This window comes from Pteropus vampyrus, unplaced genomic scaffold (genome assembly GCF_000151845.1).
Source record: "Pteropus vampyrus isolate Shadow unplaced genomic scaffold, Pvam_2.0 Scaffold503, whole genome shotgun sequence".
In the NCBI taxonomy this organism is placed as follows: Eukaryota; Metazoa; Chordata; class Mammalia; order Chiroptera; family Pteropodidae; genus Pteropus; species Pteropus vampyrus.
Genome location: NW_011889284.1, coordinates 619,873 through 634,053, shown reverse-complemented (window position 1 = coordinate 634,053; position 14,181 = coordinate 619,873). Strand labels below are relative to the sequence as shown.

The 14,181-nt window shown below is 43.6% G+C and overlaps 1 protein-coding gene and 1 long non-coding RNA gene across 2 annotated transcripts in view; both read left to right on the top strand.

The window, feature by feature from the left end:
* Positions 1–7,697: 7,697 nt before the first annotated feature.
* Positions 7,698–14,181, top strand: part of TOP2A (DNA topoisomerase II alpha) — a 26,450-nt gene continuing 19,966 nt past the window's right edge. Inside the window, exons 1-4 of the mRNA XM_011383095.2 lie at positions 7,698–7,831; positions 8,683–8,838; positions 9,060–9,150; positions 9,423–9,487. Coding sequence (XP_011381397.1) covers positions 7,811–7,831; positions 8,683–8,838; positions 9,060–9,150; positions 9,423–9,487 — 333 coding nt within the window. The 5' untranslated portion in view covers positions 7,698–7,810. The remainder of the gene's footprint in view (positions 7,832–8,682; positions 8,839–9,059; positions 9,151–9,422; positions 9,488–14,181) is intronic.
* Positions 10,762–12,592, top strand: LOC105307524. The gene is made up of 4 exons (XR_897242.2): positions 10,762–10,934; positions 11,786–11,941; positions 12,165–12,255; positions 12,528–12,592. It is a non-coding gene; the product is annotated as an uncharacterized LOC105307524 (long non-coding RNA).

Here is a 14,181-nt window from a genome sequence, read left to right as displayed (position 1 = left end):
CTGATAGTTCTGGTGCCCTCAGTCATGCTGCTGGGATGCAGCCCAGAGCCCAGTGCCCTAGCTGTGAGAAGGGAGGGTCTCAGCGAGAAGCCACAATGCCCACCAGGCTTTTCATGCCAGGGGCCTCTTGAGCTGCTGTCTGTGATTGTACTTGTCCTGAGATGTGGGGGCAGTCCTAAAGATGGCTGAAGAGGGCTGAGAGGGCCCAGAAATAAGGCCCATCCCACCTGGAGCCCCTAATCCACAAAGCCTCCTTCCTCCTCTCTCCCGAAGCCTGGATTCCTCCCATTCTCACTCCCTCAGCTTTCAACTTTTCCAGAGGCTTAATGTTTGGAGCCAGTAATCCTCAAGATCTATGCAGTCTGCTCCTCATCCCCACCCAGTCATGATGATCTAAAGAGCAGCAGAAGCTGGGCCCCAAGCCAGGGAAAGTCAGACAGCCCGCAATGGAGAAGAGCTTTGCCCTGAGGTTAGGGTGCACAGGCTATGGGGCAGAGCTCTTGCAGTCAGAACCAGGGGTTCAAATCCCAGCTCTGCCCTGATTAGCTGTACACTGTGGGCTTGTGTCTTCACCATATGGACCGCCGTTTCTTCATCTGTAAAATGGAGATGCCAGTCCCTACTTCACTCTGTAGGGCTAAAGAGGATCAAATGAGGCCATATAAGTGAAAGGACATATATCCCAGAAAGTAGGTTACAAATTAGTGGCATCATTATTATAACCTTTTTTGAATCTAAGATTCTATGATGTTTTGAGGTGGAAGGCTAGAGAGAAGGAAAAAGGGTAAGGGGAAGGCCAAGAGAGGGAGAGACTGAAAAATGGAATATGACAGAGAGATAGAAAGGCAGAGAAAATGGATAGATGTGATCAAATTAAGAACTTGGAGAGACTGGAGAAATTTAGAGACAGATATGAAACCAGAGTTCCCAGTCCAGACTCCCCCACTTCACTCATTCATTCATTCATGCTTTCTTTCTTTAGAGGAAGGAATGAGGCATTAGCTGCCAAGCTGGACCAAGTCTCGGAGCCTGAATCTATCTACTAGGCCTGCTCTCAGCATTATCCAAGGGCCCTCTGAGGACAATGGACTGGAGGATGGGTCTCTGCAGCTTCAAGTATCCTCTTCCTCAGATCAGACCCTTGGGTTCACAAGCAGCTAGCTACCAGGCAGGCCAGTCCCCTCTCCTACTCCTACTGAGACTCTCACTAAGGAATGAGAGATCTCCCCCATGCTCCCTCAGATCACACTGACGTTCAGCCTCTACTCAGGCTCTCCTCACTAGCAAACAAGTAAACAAGTATAGAGTGAGAGAAGGAAGGACCTAGAGTCCAAAGAGATGAGATTGCCAGGGAAACATACGGATGCATGTAGAGGCCCACAACACCCCACTCCATCCTACTTCTCTCTTTCTGGCCCCCATCCTAATGCTTCCTGCAATTCTGACACTAATTCTGATGTGTAGGTTTTCTAACTCCATCAAGTAATTTTCCAACACCGGCTGAGTGTCCTACGATTTAACTCAATTCTGACTCTATCTACCTGGAGTTAGGATCAGATCCCACAGGTTACGTGTTTGGTCCTACAGATGCCAATCACAAGTTCAGATTGTCAGCTGGGCTTCTGATAGATCTGCTATAGATCAGAAGTTCCAATGACCCTCCTCCTTGGGCTCAATTAATTTGCTAGAGTAGCTCACAGAACTCCGAGAAACATTTTACTTACTAGATTACAGGTTCATTATAAAAGGATATAACTCAAGAACAGCCAGATGAAGAGTGGCGCAGGGCAAAGTATGAAGAAAGGGCACAGATCTTCCATGCCCTCTCCCAGCACCTCCACCTGTTCACCAACCCAGAAGCTCGCTGAACCTGTCCTTTTAGGGTTTTATGGGGCCTTAGTACATAGCCCCTCTCCCCTCCCGGAAGGTCTTCTGTAAATAAGGCCAAAAGTTTCAACCCTCTAATCACTTGATTGGTTCCCTTGGCAACCAGCTCTCCTCCTTAAGTTACCTAGGGGCTTTCCAAAAGTCACCTTATTAACATAACAAAAGACACCTTTATTGCTTTTACCACTTAGGAAATTCCAAGGGTTTTAGGAGCTCTTTGCCAGGAACTGGAGGAAGACCAAATACACGTTTCTTATTATAAATCACAATATCACACCTCCCAAGGACCTTATCTGGGATTTCTGCCAATTGCAGAGCTGGGGAGAAAGCGACAAGTCCAGGTGACCCTATTCCCCAGCACATTAGGAGACATAACTGGCTTTCTCACTCTATTGCCCAGGCTGGCTTGCTGCCCTGTTGCAGTAACCGGCAGTTACACCTCTCTCTGTGCCTCAATTTCCCCATCTGTACAATGAGGAGGTTGAACCTAATGATCTAAGAGCCAGCCTTGTTCTAATCTTCTCTCTTCTGTGGTGATCTAACCCTACTCCCAATCCACCTTCTGGTTGTGCCTGCCCTGCTGGGCCCCCTGAATGTCAGGTAAATGCCAGTCTCGATAAGAAATTTCAGGGACTTTGGGACCCTCTGGCATGGCAGTGGAGTGAGGTAGGGGAACAGAAGTAAGACTGAGGAGTTGGAATGAGACAGAAAGCCCTCCTCTCCCCACTTGCATCTCTACTACATGCCTCCTCCGCTCCAACAGGAAGAACAATGAGAGGCTCCTGGCTTTCTTGGTGAGAAGGGGCTTATAGGGAGCCCAGGCCCCAGACCAGCCCCACCTTTGTGAGGAGCAGTCAGACCAGAGGTGAGAGGTGGATAGTGTGTGGTTGGTGGGAGGTGACTGGTAAGTAAATGTTGGGTGGATGAATGGGCAAATGGTGGAGCTGATGACATATAATGGCATTCTTTGGGTAGGAGGGTGGTTGAAGGTCCTCCTCTGAACCAGAGATCTGGGGTAAAGGTGGTGATAGAGGTCACAAACTAAGAACCCAGAATCCTCCTGGGGCAATTTCTTTGTTTATACTCTAATAGGGCCTGGAACCCAATAGTCAATTAATGATTCTATGGGTGATGCAATTAATGTCCCACATCCAAGACCATCTTAGATTTCCCTAAGTGATCTCAAGGCCATTAGGGCTCCTGACTCGGCCCCATTGCCTTCTCTTATAAGAGTCCTCCACCCCCACATACACACCCCCACTTCTGTGGTTCGCATCCACCCCTCCGGCCTCTCCTTCTAGGTGCAGTGGGACCTCTTGGTCCCCCTGGCTGCCAGGGGTTTTCAGAATCTCCAGGGCCTCAGGGCTGGCCATGAAGACTCCAGGACCACCCTGGATACCTAGAGACTGGGAATGATGGACTCCCAGGAACCCTGAGGACACCAGGCCTTAGACCCTAGGGCTACCCTGTCCATCCAAGGCTGCCAGGCCCAGACAGGCTCCCATGGAGCTTAGGCACCAGTGTGGCCCTCTGGGTGAGAGTCTCCTCCAGGTCAGCCAAGCCAGCCAGGTCCACAGGTGAGAAAAGGGTACTCGACCTAGCCCCCTGAACTCCTCAACATCCTCTTAACACCCTTCTTTCTGGGTACTAATTTGTCACTGAGCTTTTTTGCCATTCTTTCTCTAGTCCTATTGCCACAACTACAATATGAGTTACTGTGCCTTTCTTTTCTCTTCTTCTCTTTATTTCTTCACTCCCTCCCTCCTTTTCTTTACCCACCCCCCATCCTTCCCTACACCTTTTCCTACAAAAAAAAAAAAATGATATTCATATGTAAGACACTGTGTTCCGCACATCCCTGTGTGGTCTTAGACTAGCACATAATAGATGCTCAATAATGTGTGTTGGTTCACTGGCCCTCTACTCCACCTCCCCTGGTATCTCTCTTTCCTTGGGGGTCTTCCTCCGGGGCTGGAGAACTCACCTCATCCTGTGTCCTCTTCCCTTTTCCATCCCAATACAGGGTCACAAAGGGAGAGAGAGGCTCCATGGGTGCCTCAGGTTTGTCCTAGAGGCTTGGAGGCCTCCTGGAGCCCAGGTCCATCTGGAAAGGTGATCTGTGCTCAGATGGATCTCCTGAGAGACTAGGCCAGAGCACCACCCCACTTCATGACTGCTCTCCCCTCTTTGTCTTCTACCTTCTCTTCCTCCCTAAAGCAACATCCTCAAATAGCCTCTCAAATATCACCTTCCACCATTAAAGATTAATTCCCTTGGCTTTGAGGAGGTAGTGTGTGTAATAGAACATCAATAGACTGGGAATTGTGTCATCTTGGATACGTCACCTCTTATATGTCAGTGAAGCTTGTGAAAATATCTTTCTTTTCTCTGGATAAATGATTCCAGATGCCTCCCTCATCCTCTCTTCTCTCATCTGCTTGCTCAAAATTTAAGTCATTGCAATATGCTGCCATTTACCTCATGCCTTCATCTGTTCCACCTCTCTCAAACTGCCCTGGCATGAGTGGTTGCTCTCCTCCCACCTCCATACTTCCTCCAGTACCAACATCACCACCCCCAACGTACACCTTCTGCCTCCAGGTAGCCCCAAGTAAGAGAAGTAGAAATCTACAGAGACACGCTATGACTGCCCTGTCTCTGCTTTCAGAGAGCAGACTTTACCTGGTTTCTACCTTTCTGCTGAGCTCAGGTGAGTCACGTGGATGTAGAAACACCTGACCCCTCTGCATCCCCATCTAACCCCATCCTTAGAAGTGATCTGGGAAGAGCAGAACATCTGAGAGAAAGGTAGGAGAAAAGGGACATTGCTTGGGCTGCTGATTCCCTACCCACACTTCCCAGGTAGGAACAGGGTTCATTCACCCTAGCGGAGACTTCTCCTCCTCCCCCTTTTACCTCATGAGAATGCAGCCTTATTCAAGAAAAGTCTCCAAAGACTCTTGCAGCTGACCCCTTCGGCCCCTTTTGGGTTTTCATTTCTGTAGCTCCCTCACTGGGTCTTGGAGTTCAAGGTACAGATGCTGAGGGACAGCCCCAGTGTTCCCAAAAGCGGGCTACCAAGGTCAGCATTGGGTACTGAGCCTTCCACTGAATCCCCAGAAGACGGAGTGAACTGCTGATACAGTGGGTCCCAGCTTCCAACAGGACTCAAGCAGAGGCATGTGTGCACCATTCCCTTAACTTAGGGGTTTGATTTTGCCAGGTTATCCCTCTGGAGTCCGCAGACTCCTGCACAAGAGGGTCTGCTCCTGGGTATGCTGCCCCCATGTGGATAATGATAGTACTGATCGTACCATTCACGGAGAGCCTCCTGGGGAGTGGGCGTTGTACTAGATGCTGAGGGTTGCAAAAGTGCAGGCAAATCTCTGCCTTCAGAAGATCTTGCGGTTTGAAGAAGAAGACCTGCAGGTCAACATACCATGATCAATGCTATGTAATAGAGGGAATTCACTAAATGTCAAGAAAACAGAGAGGAATCCCCAGTGGTTAGGGAGAACTTCAAAGGAAAGTGCCATTGGATCCGAGGCTTAAAAGATAAGTAGAAATTTCCAGTCTTAAGGAAATTACCTAATCCTTCCAAGTCTGGAATGATTTTTCATTTTAAAGGACCGTTATAAAGATTAAGGGGGAAATGACATAAAGTGATTAGTATAATGTTTAGTATGTAATTGGCACTCAAGTTTTTATATACATATACATATATATGTGTGTATATATGTACATATAAATATATATAAACATATATATATAAAGGGTAAAGGATAATGACATGAGAAAACTGAGGCTCAGGGTGATTTCTGACTTCAAAGTCCTTATGACTCCATAGTTCTGCATCCAAGTTTTTGAGCAGAGACTCACAGGATCAGGCTAAACTGCAGGGGAGATTTAAAGCTGGGTTCTCGAAAATAGGGCTAGAGCTGCTTTTTAAATTCCTGTTGCCTCATCCCCAGATGGATCTTACAGGATACTGCAGGCTGGGATGAGCTACAGGGTGGAGGCAAGGGTAGCAGAGGCTGGACTGCTATCTTTGGGAAAGCATGCTCACCCACCCCTACCACCTTGGGCCTCTGTGTTCCAGGAGGTAGAAGGCACCATGACTGATCTCTGTCAGGGTCATTCTCTGTCCTGGGGAAGTTGCAGAGAGTGACATACCATCTCTGGATAGACAGAAGCTACTGGATGGGCTTCCTTCAATCGCTCTGAGACACTGGTAGTCCTGTGCATTGCGGTTGCCTTTCTGATCAACACATGTAGTGAGCAGAGTGAAGCTGAAAACACTCAGGAACTACTGGACGCCAGGAGACCAGGAAACAGGAACCAGAGCACTGCCAAAGCTCCATTCCTTTGGCTTTCTCAATCACCCTAGCCTGTAGGCTCCTTCTATCCTTGACTTCTTGTCACATCACACCCTCTTCTCACTGGCCCTTCCTGGAGCTTTGCCAGCAGAGTGAGCTTTAAATATGCTCGGGTGATTTGACAATCGGTTGACCTTCTGGTTCTCTAGGAAGAGAAAAAATAATTAAATCCTCAAATTGTCATGCCAGCCTAAGGAAATTTCCTGCTTCCTGATTTTGATACTGTTAGCCTACTCTTCTAAACATCTTACATTTATCTCGTGTAATCCTCACACAACTCTGAGGTAGTACTATCATTTTTATTTCCCTTTTTTAGCAGAAGAAACGAAAGCACCTAGAAGCTGCCTCCATCAAGATCACACAACTGGCAAGTCGTCAAGCAGAGACTGAAACTCAGGAAATGATTGGAAGGAGGTGGCTCAGTAGAATCAGTAGTTACGCAAATAGTGCAGTTATTTTTTCTAGCATCTTTTAAGGACATGTTTTGGTCATTTTAACATTGTAGATTGACGAAGACAGAAGAAATCTACTCATTTTTACATCACAGTCATAAAAAAAAAAAACTTTGGTTTTTGGCATTTCTTTGTCAAATCTGAACAGCTGTTCTGGACCGCAGAGTTCAGGGAACTTAACACAGAGGAGAGCAAAAGTCACAAGCAGGGCATCCTACTGGCAGTCTGAGGAAAAAATTTCAGCCCTAGAATGGGCCCCTAAACCATTCTCAGCTCCTGAGGCAGTAACTATAAATTACTCTTTCTTTGACCAGTTGCAGCCGCTCTCCTGGGGATTTTGAATGCTGCTATTTTGCGTGGCCTCCCTACACACTTCTATTAAATGAAAACCCAAACCACAACTGTAGCGCTTTTGTTTCTTTGAAAATAAATGACTGGGGGGGGGGGCGGTTTGAGGCTGACACCAAAACCAGTGTTCTTTTAATCAAATAGCCAGACTGCCTGTACAGAAAGCCCGAGCTCAGTTTCTTCAGGAAAATGGAGCTAAGATTCGTTCTTCTAGCTTAAAAACCTCGGGACGGAGGGCAGCTTTTAGATTTCAGGAGTCTAAAATAAGTTAGTTCCTGTGAAATAAATCTTTTTCCTTCCTCTTTTCATCCGAGTCTGCAGCTCACAAAACCCCATCCAGCTTCTACCGCGCGACTCTTCAGTTTTCTACACGGAAAGAACGAGCCCTCTTCATTGGCCAGATTCCCTGTCGCTCTCTCCTTACGACCCAAAGTGGTGCCTTTTGAAACCTCTCTAGTCCCGCCTCCCTTGCCTAATTGGTTCATTCGAACAGACCCCTGTCATCTCAGCCGTTAATTGGTGGATATAAAAGACAAGCTCCGATTGGTTTTCAGGACGGAACCGATGAGAGCGAGTCAACGATTGGCTTATCTGGTTTGGGCGGGCTAGAGGAAGGTTCAAACCCGATTGGAGTTGCTCTCGTAACGGACGAGCGTCTGTGGAGAAGCGGCTTTCTCTCTTATTGTCTCGTGGGCCCCGCTGGTTTAGTTGCTTGCAGGGTTCTCGAGCCCTTTCACGACCGTCACCATGGAGGTGTCACCACTGCAGGTATAGCTCGCGGAAGAGGCGGGTCGTGAAGCCTCAGCGCGGCCCGGTATCTCTAGCTGCCGGTGAGGGGCGAGGTTCTTGGGCTGTCCCGCCGCGGAAGGCTGGGAGCCTGTATTCCGTGTGAACCCCGGTTTCCTGGGCTCCGCGTGATCGTGAAGAGGGTGAAACGCCTTATGGTGCTAATATTGAAGAGTTATCGGCTAAACTGGCTTCTACGGTGCTGTGTTTTGTTTTACTGTTTCTAGGGGCAGGATGCAGTTGGTCCTGTCGTAGATCTGTATTATAATGTGATTTCAAGCAGCACGTGCTGATGCTCTCCTCCCCTACTCTCCGGCTGAAAATGGGATTGAATGTCCCTGACCTTGAAAGGTGCAGAGCAGGGCACAGTATTTCCATTGAGGCGCCGGCAGGCCCGAGTTGATCAAAATATGTCCTTCCTGTGTTCACAACGTTAACGTGGCCAAGGGATTAAATCGATAGTCTCTCAAACTACTGCTGCTGAACTAGAATCTACTATGTGCCTGGGACATAGTAGGCACTCAGTAAATATTTATGGAGCAGATGAAATAAGTGGATGTATTTTACTGCTATCTAAAACATTCAAGGAAAATATCTCCATGTCAGATACACTTAGTGAGATAATATATGTATTAAAACTGACACCTGGGAACGTGGCTGCAGTTCATTCAAATTTCCCTGTTTGTACAAAACAATGTAAACACCAATACCTACTTAAAAAATTGTGATTTGTTATTGTATGTTTAAGCATATCATTATGGTAGGGGTTTCGTTTATAGTTTCTGATAAACCTATAATTAAAATTCCCTTTTCAAACTTTTTTAAATTGCTAGCCTGTAAATGAAAATATGCAAATCAACAAAACAAAGAAAAATGAAGATGCTAAGAAAAGACTGTCTATTGAAAGAATCTATCAAAAGAAAACACAGTTGGAACATATTTTGCTCCGTCCAGACACCTACATTGGCTCTGTGGAATTAGTGACCCAGGTAAAATTGAACTAATTAAATGCAGTTACTAAGTAGTTAAAATGTGTACTTTTCCAGGTTTTCTCTATTTCATGTGCTTTGAGTGTCACTGGAACTGGCCTAGGCTGTTTATATTACACACACACACACATATGTATTAATCCAAAAGACTTCATAGTAATCATGATAAAACAGAATAAATGTAGGGTAAAAATAACTATATCTCTTTGCCTTATTTCTAGCAAATGTGGGTTTACGATGAAGATATTGGCATTAACTATAGGGAAGTCACTTTCGTTCCTGGTTTATACAAAATCTTTGATGAGATTCTAGGTAAGTAAATTCTTTCATATAAAGATTTGCTGGTCAAAACCTTCATAAGAAGTATCATTCCTAGCAAACCTTTTGTATCCAGAGCAGGCTTTTTAACAATAGTTGGCAAAGATGAAGCAGTGAGGTTGAATTCTTTCCTAGAAACAGTACCATGAATAGAAATTGCTGAATTAACACCTCGTTAATTCTTCTCCTGTGCTTGAGTTTTCCTTTCTAAGAGTTAAAGAATTTTTAAAATACTTTTTACAAATGCATATTTTATTTTCTTTCAGTCAATGCTGCAGACAACAAACAAAGAGACCCAAAAATGTCTTGTATTAGAGTCACAATTGACCCGTAAGTCTCTTCTTGGTCTTTTGTTTGTTATAGTTCATCGTTACTGTTTCTTGCATTCACTTAGATTTATAGTGAAATTGGCTTTTTTTAAATGAAAGTTTGCCAAAACACATAAAGTTCTAAACATCTTACATTTATCTCGTGTAATCCTCACACAACTCTGAGGTAGTACTATCATTTTTATTTCCCTTTTTTAGCAGAAGAAACGAAAGCACCTAGAAGCTGCCTCCATCAAGATCACACAACTGGCAAGTCGTCAAGCAGAGACTGAAACTCAGGAAATGATTGGAAGGAGGTGGCTCAGTAGAATCAGTAGTTACGCAAATAGTGCAGTTATTTTTTCTAGCATCTTTTAAGGACATGTTTTGGTCATTTTAACATTGTAGATTGACGAAGAAAGAAGAAATCTACTCATTTTTACATCAGAGTCATAAAAAAAAAAACTTTGGTTTTTGGCATTTCTTTGTCAAATCTGAACAGCTGTTCTGGACCGCAGAGTTCAGGGAACTTAACACAGAGGAGAGCAAAAGTCACAAGCAGGGCATCCTACTGGCAGTCTGAGCAAAAAATTTCAGCCCTAGAATGGGCCCCTAAACCATTCTCAGCTCCTGAGGCAGTAACTATAAATTACTCTTTCTTTGACCAGTTGCAGCCGCTCTCCTGGGGATTTTGAATGCTGCTATTTTGCGTGGCCTCCCTACACACTTCTATTAAATGAAAACCCAAACCACAACTGTAGCGCTTTTGTTTCTTTGAAAATAAATGACTGGGGCGGGGGGCGGTTTGAGGCTGACACCAAAACCAGTGTTCTTTTAATCAAATAGCCAGACTGCCTGTACAGAAAGCCCGAGCTCAGTTTCTTCAGGAAAATGGAGCTAAGATTCGTTCTTCTAGCTTAAAAACCTCGGGACGGAGGGCAGCTTTTAGATTTCAGGAGTCTAAAATAAGTTAGTTCCTGTGAAATAAATCTTTTTCCTTCCTCTTTTCATCCGAGTCTGCAGCTCACAAAACCCCATCCAGCTTCTACCGCGCGACTCTTCAGTTTTCTACACGGAAAGAACGAGCCCTCTTCATTGGCCAGATTCCCTGTCGCTCTCTCCTTACGACCCAAAGTGGTGCCTTTTGAAACCTCTCTAGTCCCGCCTCCCTTGCCTAATTGGTTCATTCGAACAGACCCCTGTCATCTCAGCCGTTAATTGGTGGATATAAAAGACAAGCTCCGATTGGTTTTCAGGACGGAACCGATGAGAGCGAGTCAACGATTGGCTTATCTGGTTTGGGCGGGCTAGAGGAAGGTTCAAACCCGACTGGAGTTGCTCTCGTAACGGACGAGCGTCTGTGGAGAAGCGGCTTTCTCTCTTATTGTCTCGTGGGCCCCGCTGGTTTAGTTGCTTGCAGGGTTCTCGAGCCCTTTCACGACCGTCACCATGGAGGTGTCACCACTGCAGGTATAGCTCGCGGAAGAGGCGGGTCGTGAAGCCTCAGCGCGGCCCGGTATCTCTAGCTGCCGGTGAGGGGCGAGGTTCTTGGGCTGTCCCGCCGCGGAAGGCTGGGAGCCTGTATTCCGTGTGAACCCCGGTTTCCTGGGCTCCGCGTGATCGTGAAGAGGGTGAAACGCCTTATGGTGCTAATATTGAAGAGTTATCGGCTAAACTGGCTTCTACGGTGCTGTGTTTTGTTTTACTGTTTCTAGGGGCAGGATGCAGTTGGTCCTGTCGTAGATCTGTATTATAATGTGATTTCAAGCAGCACGTGCTGATGCTCTCCTCCCCTACTCTCCGGCTGAAAATGGGATTGAATGTCCCTGACCTTGAAAGGTGCAGAGCAGGGCACAGTATTTCCATTGAGGCGCCGGCAGGCCCGAGTTGATCAAAATATGTCCTTCCTGTGTTCACAACGTTAACGTGGCCAAGGGATTAAATCGATAGTCTCTCAAACTACTGCTGCTGAACTAGAATCTACTATGTGCCTGGGACATAGTAGGCACTCAGTAAATATTTATGGAGCAGATGAAATAAGTGGATGTATTTTACTGCTATCTAAAACATTCAAGGAAAATATCTCCATGTCAGATACACTTAGTGAGATAATATATGTATTAAAACTGACACCTGGGAACGTGGCTGCAGTTCATTCAAATTTCCCTGTTTGTACAAAACAATGTAAACACCAATACCTACTTAAAAAATTGTGATTTGTTATTGTATGTTTAAGCATATCATTATGGTAGGGGTTTCGTTTATAGTTTCTGATAAACCTATAATTAAAATTCCCTTTTCAAACTTTTTTAAATTGCTAGCCTGTAAATGAAAATATGCAAATCAACAAAACAAAGAAAAATGAAGATGCTAAGAAAAGACTGTCTATTGAAAGAATCTATCAAAAGAAAACACAGTTGGAACATATTTTGCTCCGTCCAGACACCTACATTGGCTCTGTGGAATTAGTGACCCAGGTAAAATTGAACTAATTAAATGCAGTTACTAAGTAGTTAAAATGTGTACTTTTCCAGGTTTTCTCTATTTCATGTGCTTTGAGTGTCACTGGAACTGGCCTAGGCTGTTTATATTACACACACACACACACATATGTATTAATCCAAAAGACTTTATAGTAATCATGATAAAACAGAATAAATGTAGGGTAAAAATAACTATATCTCTTTGCCTTATTTCTAGCAAATGTGGGTTTACGATGAAGATATTGGCATTAACTATAGGGAAGTCACTTTCGTTCCTGGTTTATACAAAATCTTTGATGAGATTCTAGGTAAGTAAATTCTTTCATATAAAGATTTACTGGTCAAAACCTTCATAAGAAGTATCATTCCTAGCAAACCTTTTGTATCCAGAGCAGGCTTTTTAACAATAGTTGGCAAAGATGAAGCAGTGAGGTTGAATTCTTTCCTAGAAACAGTACCATGAATAGAAATTGCTGAATTAACACCTCGTTAATTCTTCTCCTGTGCTTGAGTTTTCCTTTCTAAGAGTTAAAGAATTTTTAAAATACTTTTTACAAATGCATATTTTATTTTCTTTCAGTCAATGCTGCAGACAACAAACAAAGAGACCCAAAAATGTCTTGTATTAGAGTCACAATTGACCCGTAAGTCTCTTCTTGGTCTTTTGTTTGTTATAGTTCATCGTTACTGTTTCTTGCATTCACTTAGATTTATAGTGAAATTGGCTTTTTTTAAATGAAAGTTTGCCAAAACACATAAAGTCGTAATGCTAAAATGAACAATCTATGATAACCTACCACCTAGAGCCAACAGTTTTCAACACTTTGCCATATTTGCTTCATTTATGTTTGTTCTGAAGCATTTTAAAATAAATTACAGATATTATGACATTTCATCCTTAAATAATTCAGAAAGCATCTCCAATAATTGCTTGAAGTATTCTGGAGTCTAGACCTTTTAACTTTTTCACATGATGCTATTCAAATAGTAAACCAGCAGGTGGTGATAGAAATTTAACATTTCTGGTTATAAATGCTGGGTGTCCCTTTGTGGGTGGTCAGGATGCTTGTTTCACCTTTTTATTAGTCAAATCAAAGTCCAAATAAATTTTTAGTATTTAATTGGCAAGCAGAGAAGTTTACAACTGATGTTTTTCCCTTTCATATTTGTTTTGCAATGAGCTTTGTTGGATGGAAAAGCTAAGAGCTAGTATAATAATACTGTTTCCAAATTTTGTTCTTTTCTTTCCATTGAGCATAAATCATTTCCCTTTGTTTATCTTAACATTTTAAAATTTCATATTTTTACAACATTATCAGTGTCCACTCAGGTGTTGGAAAAGGTTGAATTTTTTTTCTCCCTCTTGGCTCCTATTTCAGGAGTATCAAGAACTAAGCATGGTGGGAAAGGTAGTTCATGCTGTATTTCAGAAGTTATATATGAAAAAGAGTCATAAAGAAATTGAGACTTTGCTGGGTAGAGTAATCTTGGTTGTAGGTCTTTGCTCTTCATCACTGAATATTTTGTGCCAATCCCTTCTGGCCTGCAAAGTTTCTGTTGAGAAATCAGCTGACAGTCTTATGAGAGCTCCCTTGTGGGTAACTAACTACTTTTCTCTTGCTGCTTTTAAGATTCTCTCTTTGTCTTTAACCTTTAGCATTTTAATTATGATGTGTCTTGCTGTGAGCCTCTTTGGGTTCATCTTGTTTGGGACTCTGTGCTTTCCGGGCTTGTATGTCTATTTCTTTCACCAGGTTAGGGAAGTTTTTCATTATTTCTTCAAATAGGTTTTTGATTCCTTGCTCTCCTGCAACCACATGGATGGACTTAGAGGGTATTATGCCAAGTGAAATACGTCAGACAGAGAAAGACAAATACTGTATGATTTCACTTATATGTGGAATTTAAACAAAATAAGTGAACAAACAAAACAAATAGATACAGACAAAAACATTTTGATGGTTGCCAGGTGGAGCGGGGTGGTTGGTGGGTATCGGTGAAAAAGAGGAAGGGATTAAGAAGTACAAATTGATAGTTACAAAATAGTCATGGAGGTGTAAAGTATAGCATAGGGAATAGAGTCAATAATATTGTAATTATATATGGTATTAGATGAGTACTAGATTTATTGGAGTGATCACTTCGTAAATTGTAGAAACGTCTGTACGCCTGAAACTAATATAATATTGTATGTCAGCTGTAATTGAAAAATAAAAAATTATTAAAAGGAAGAA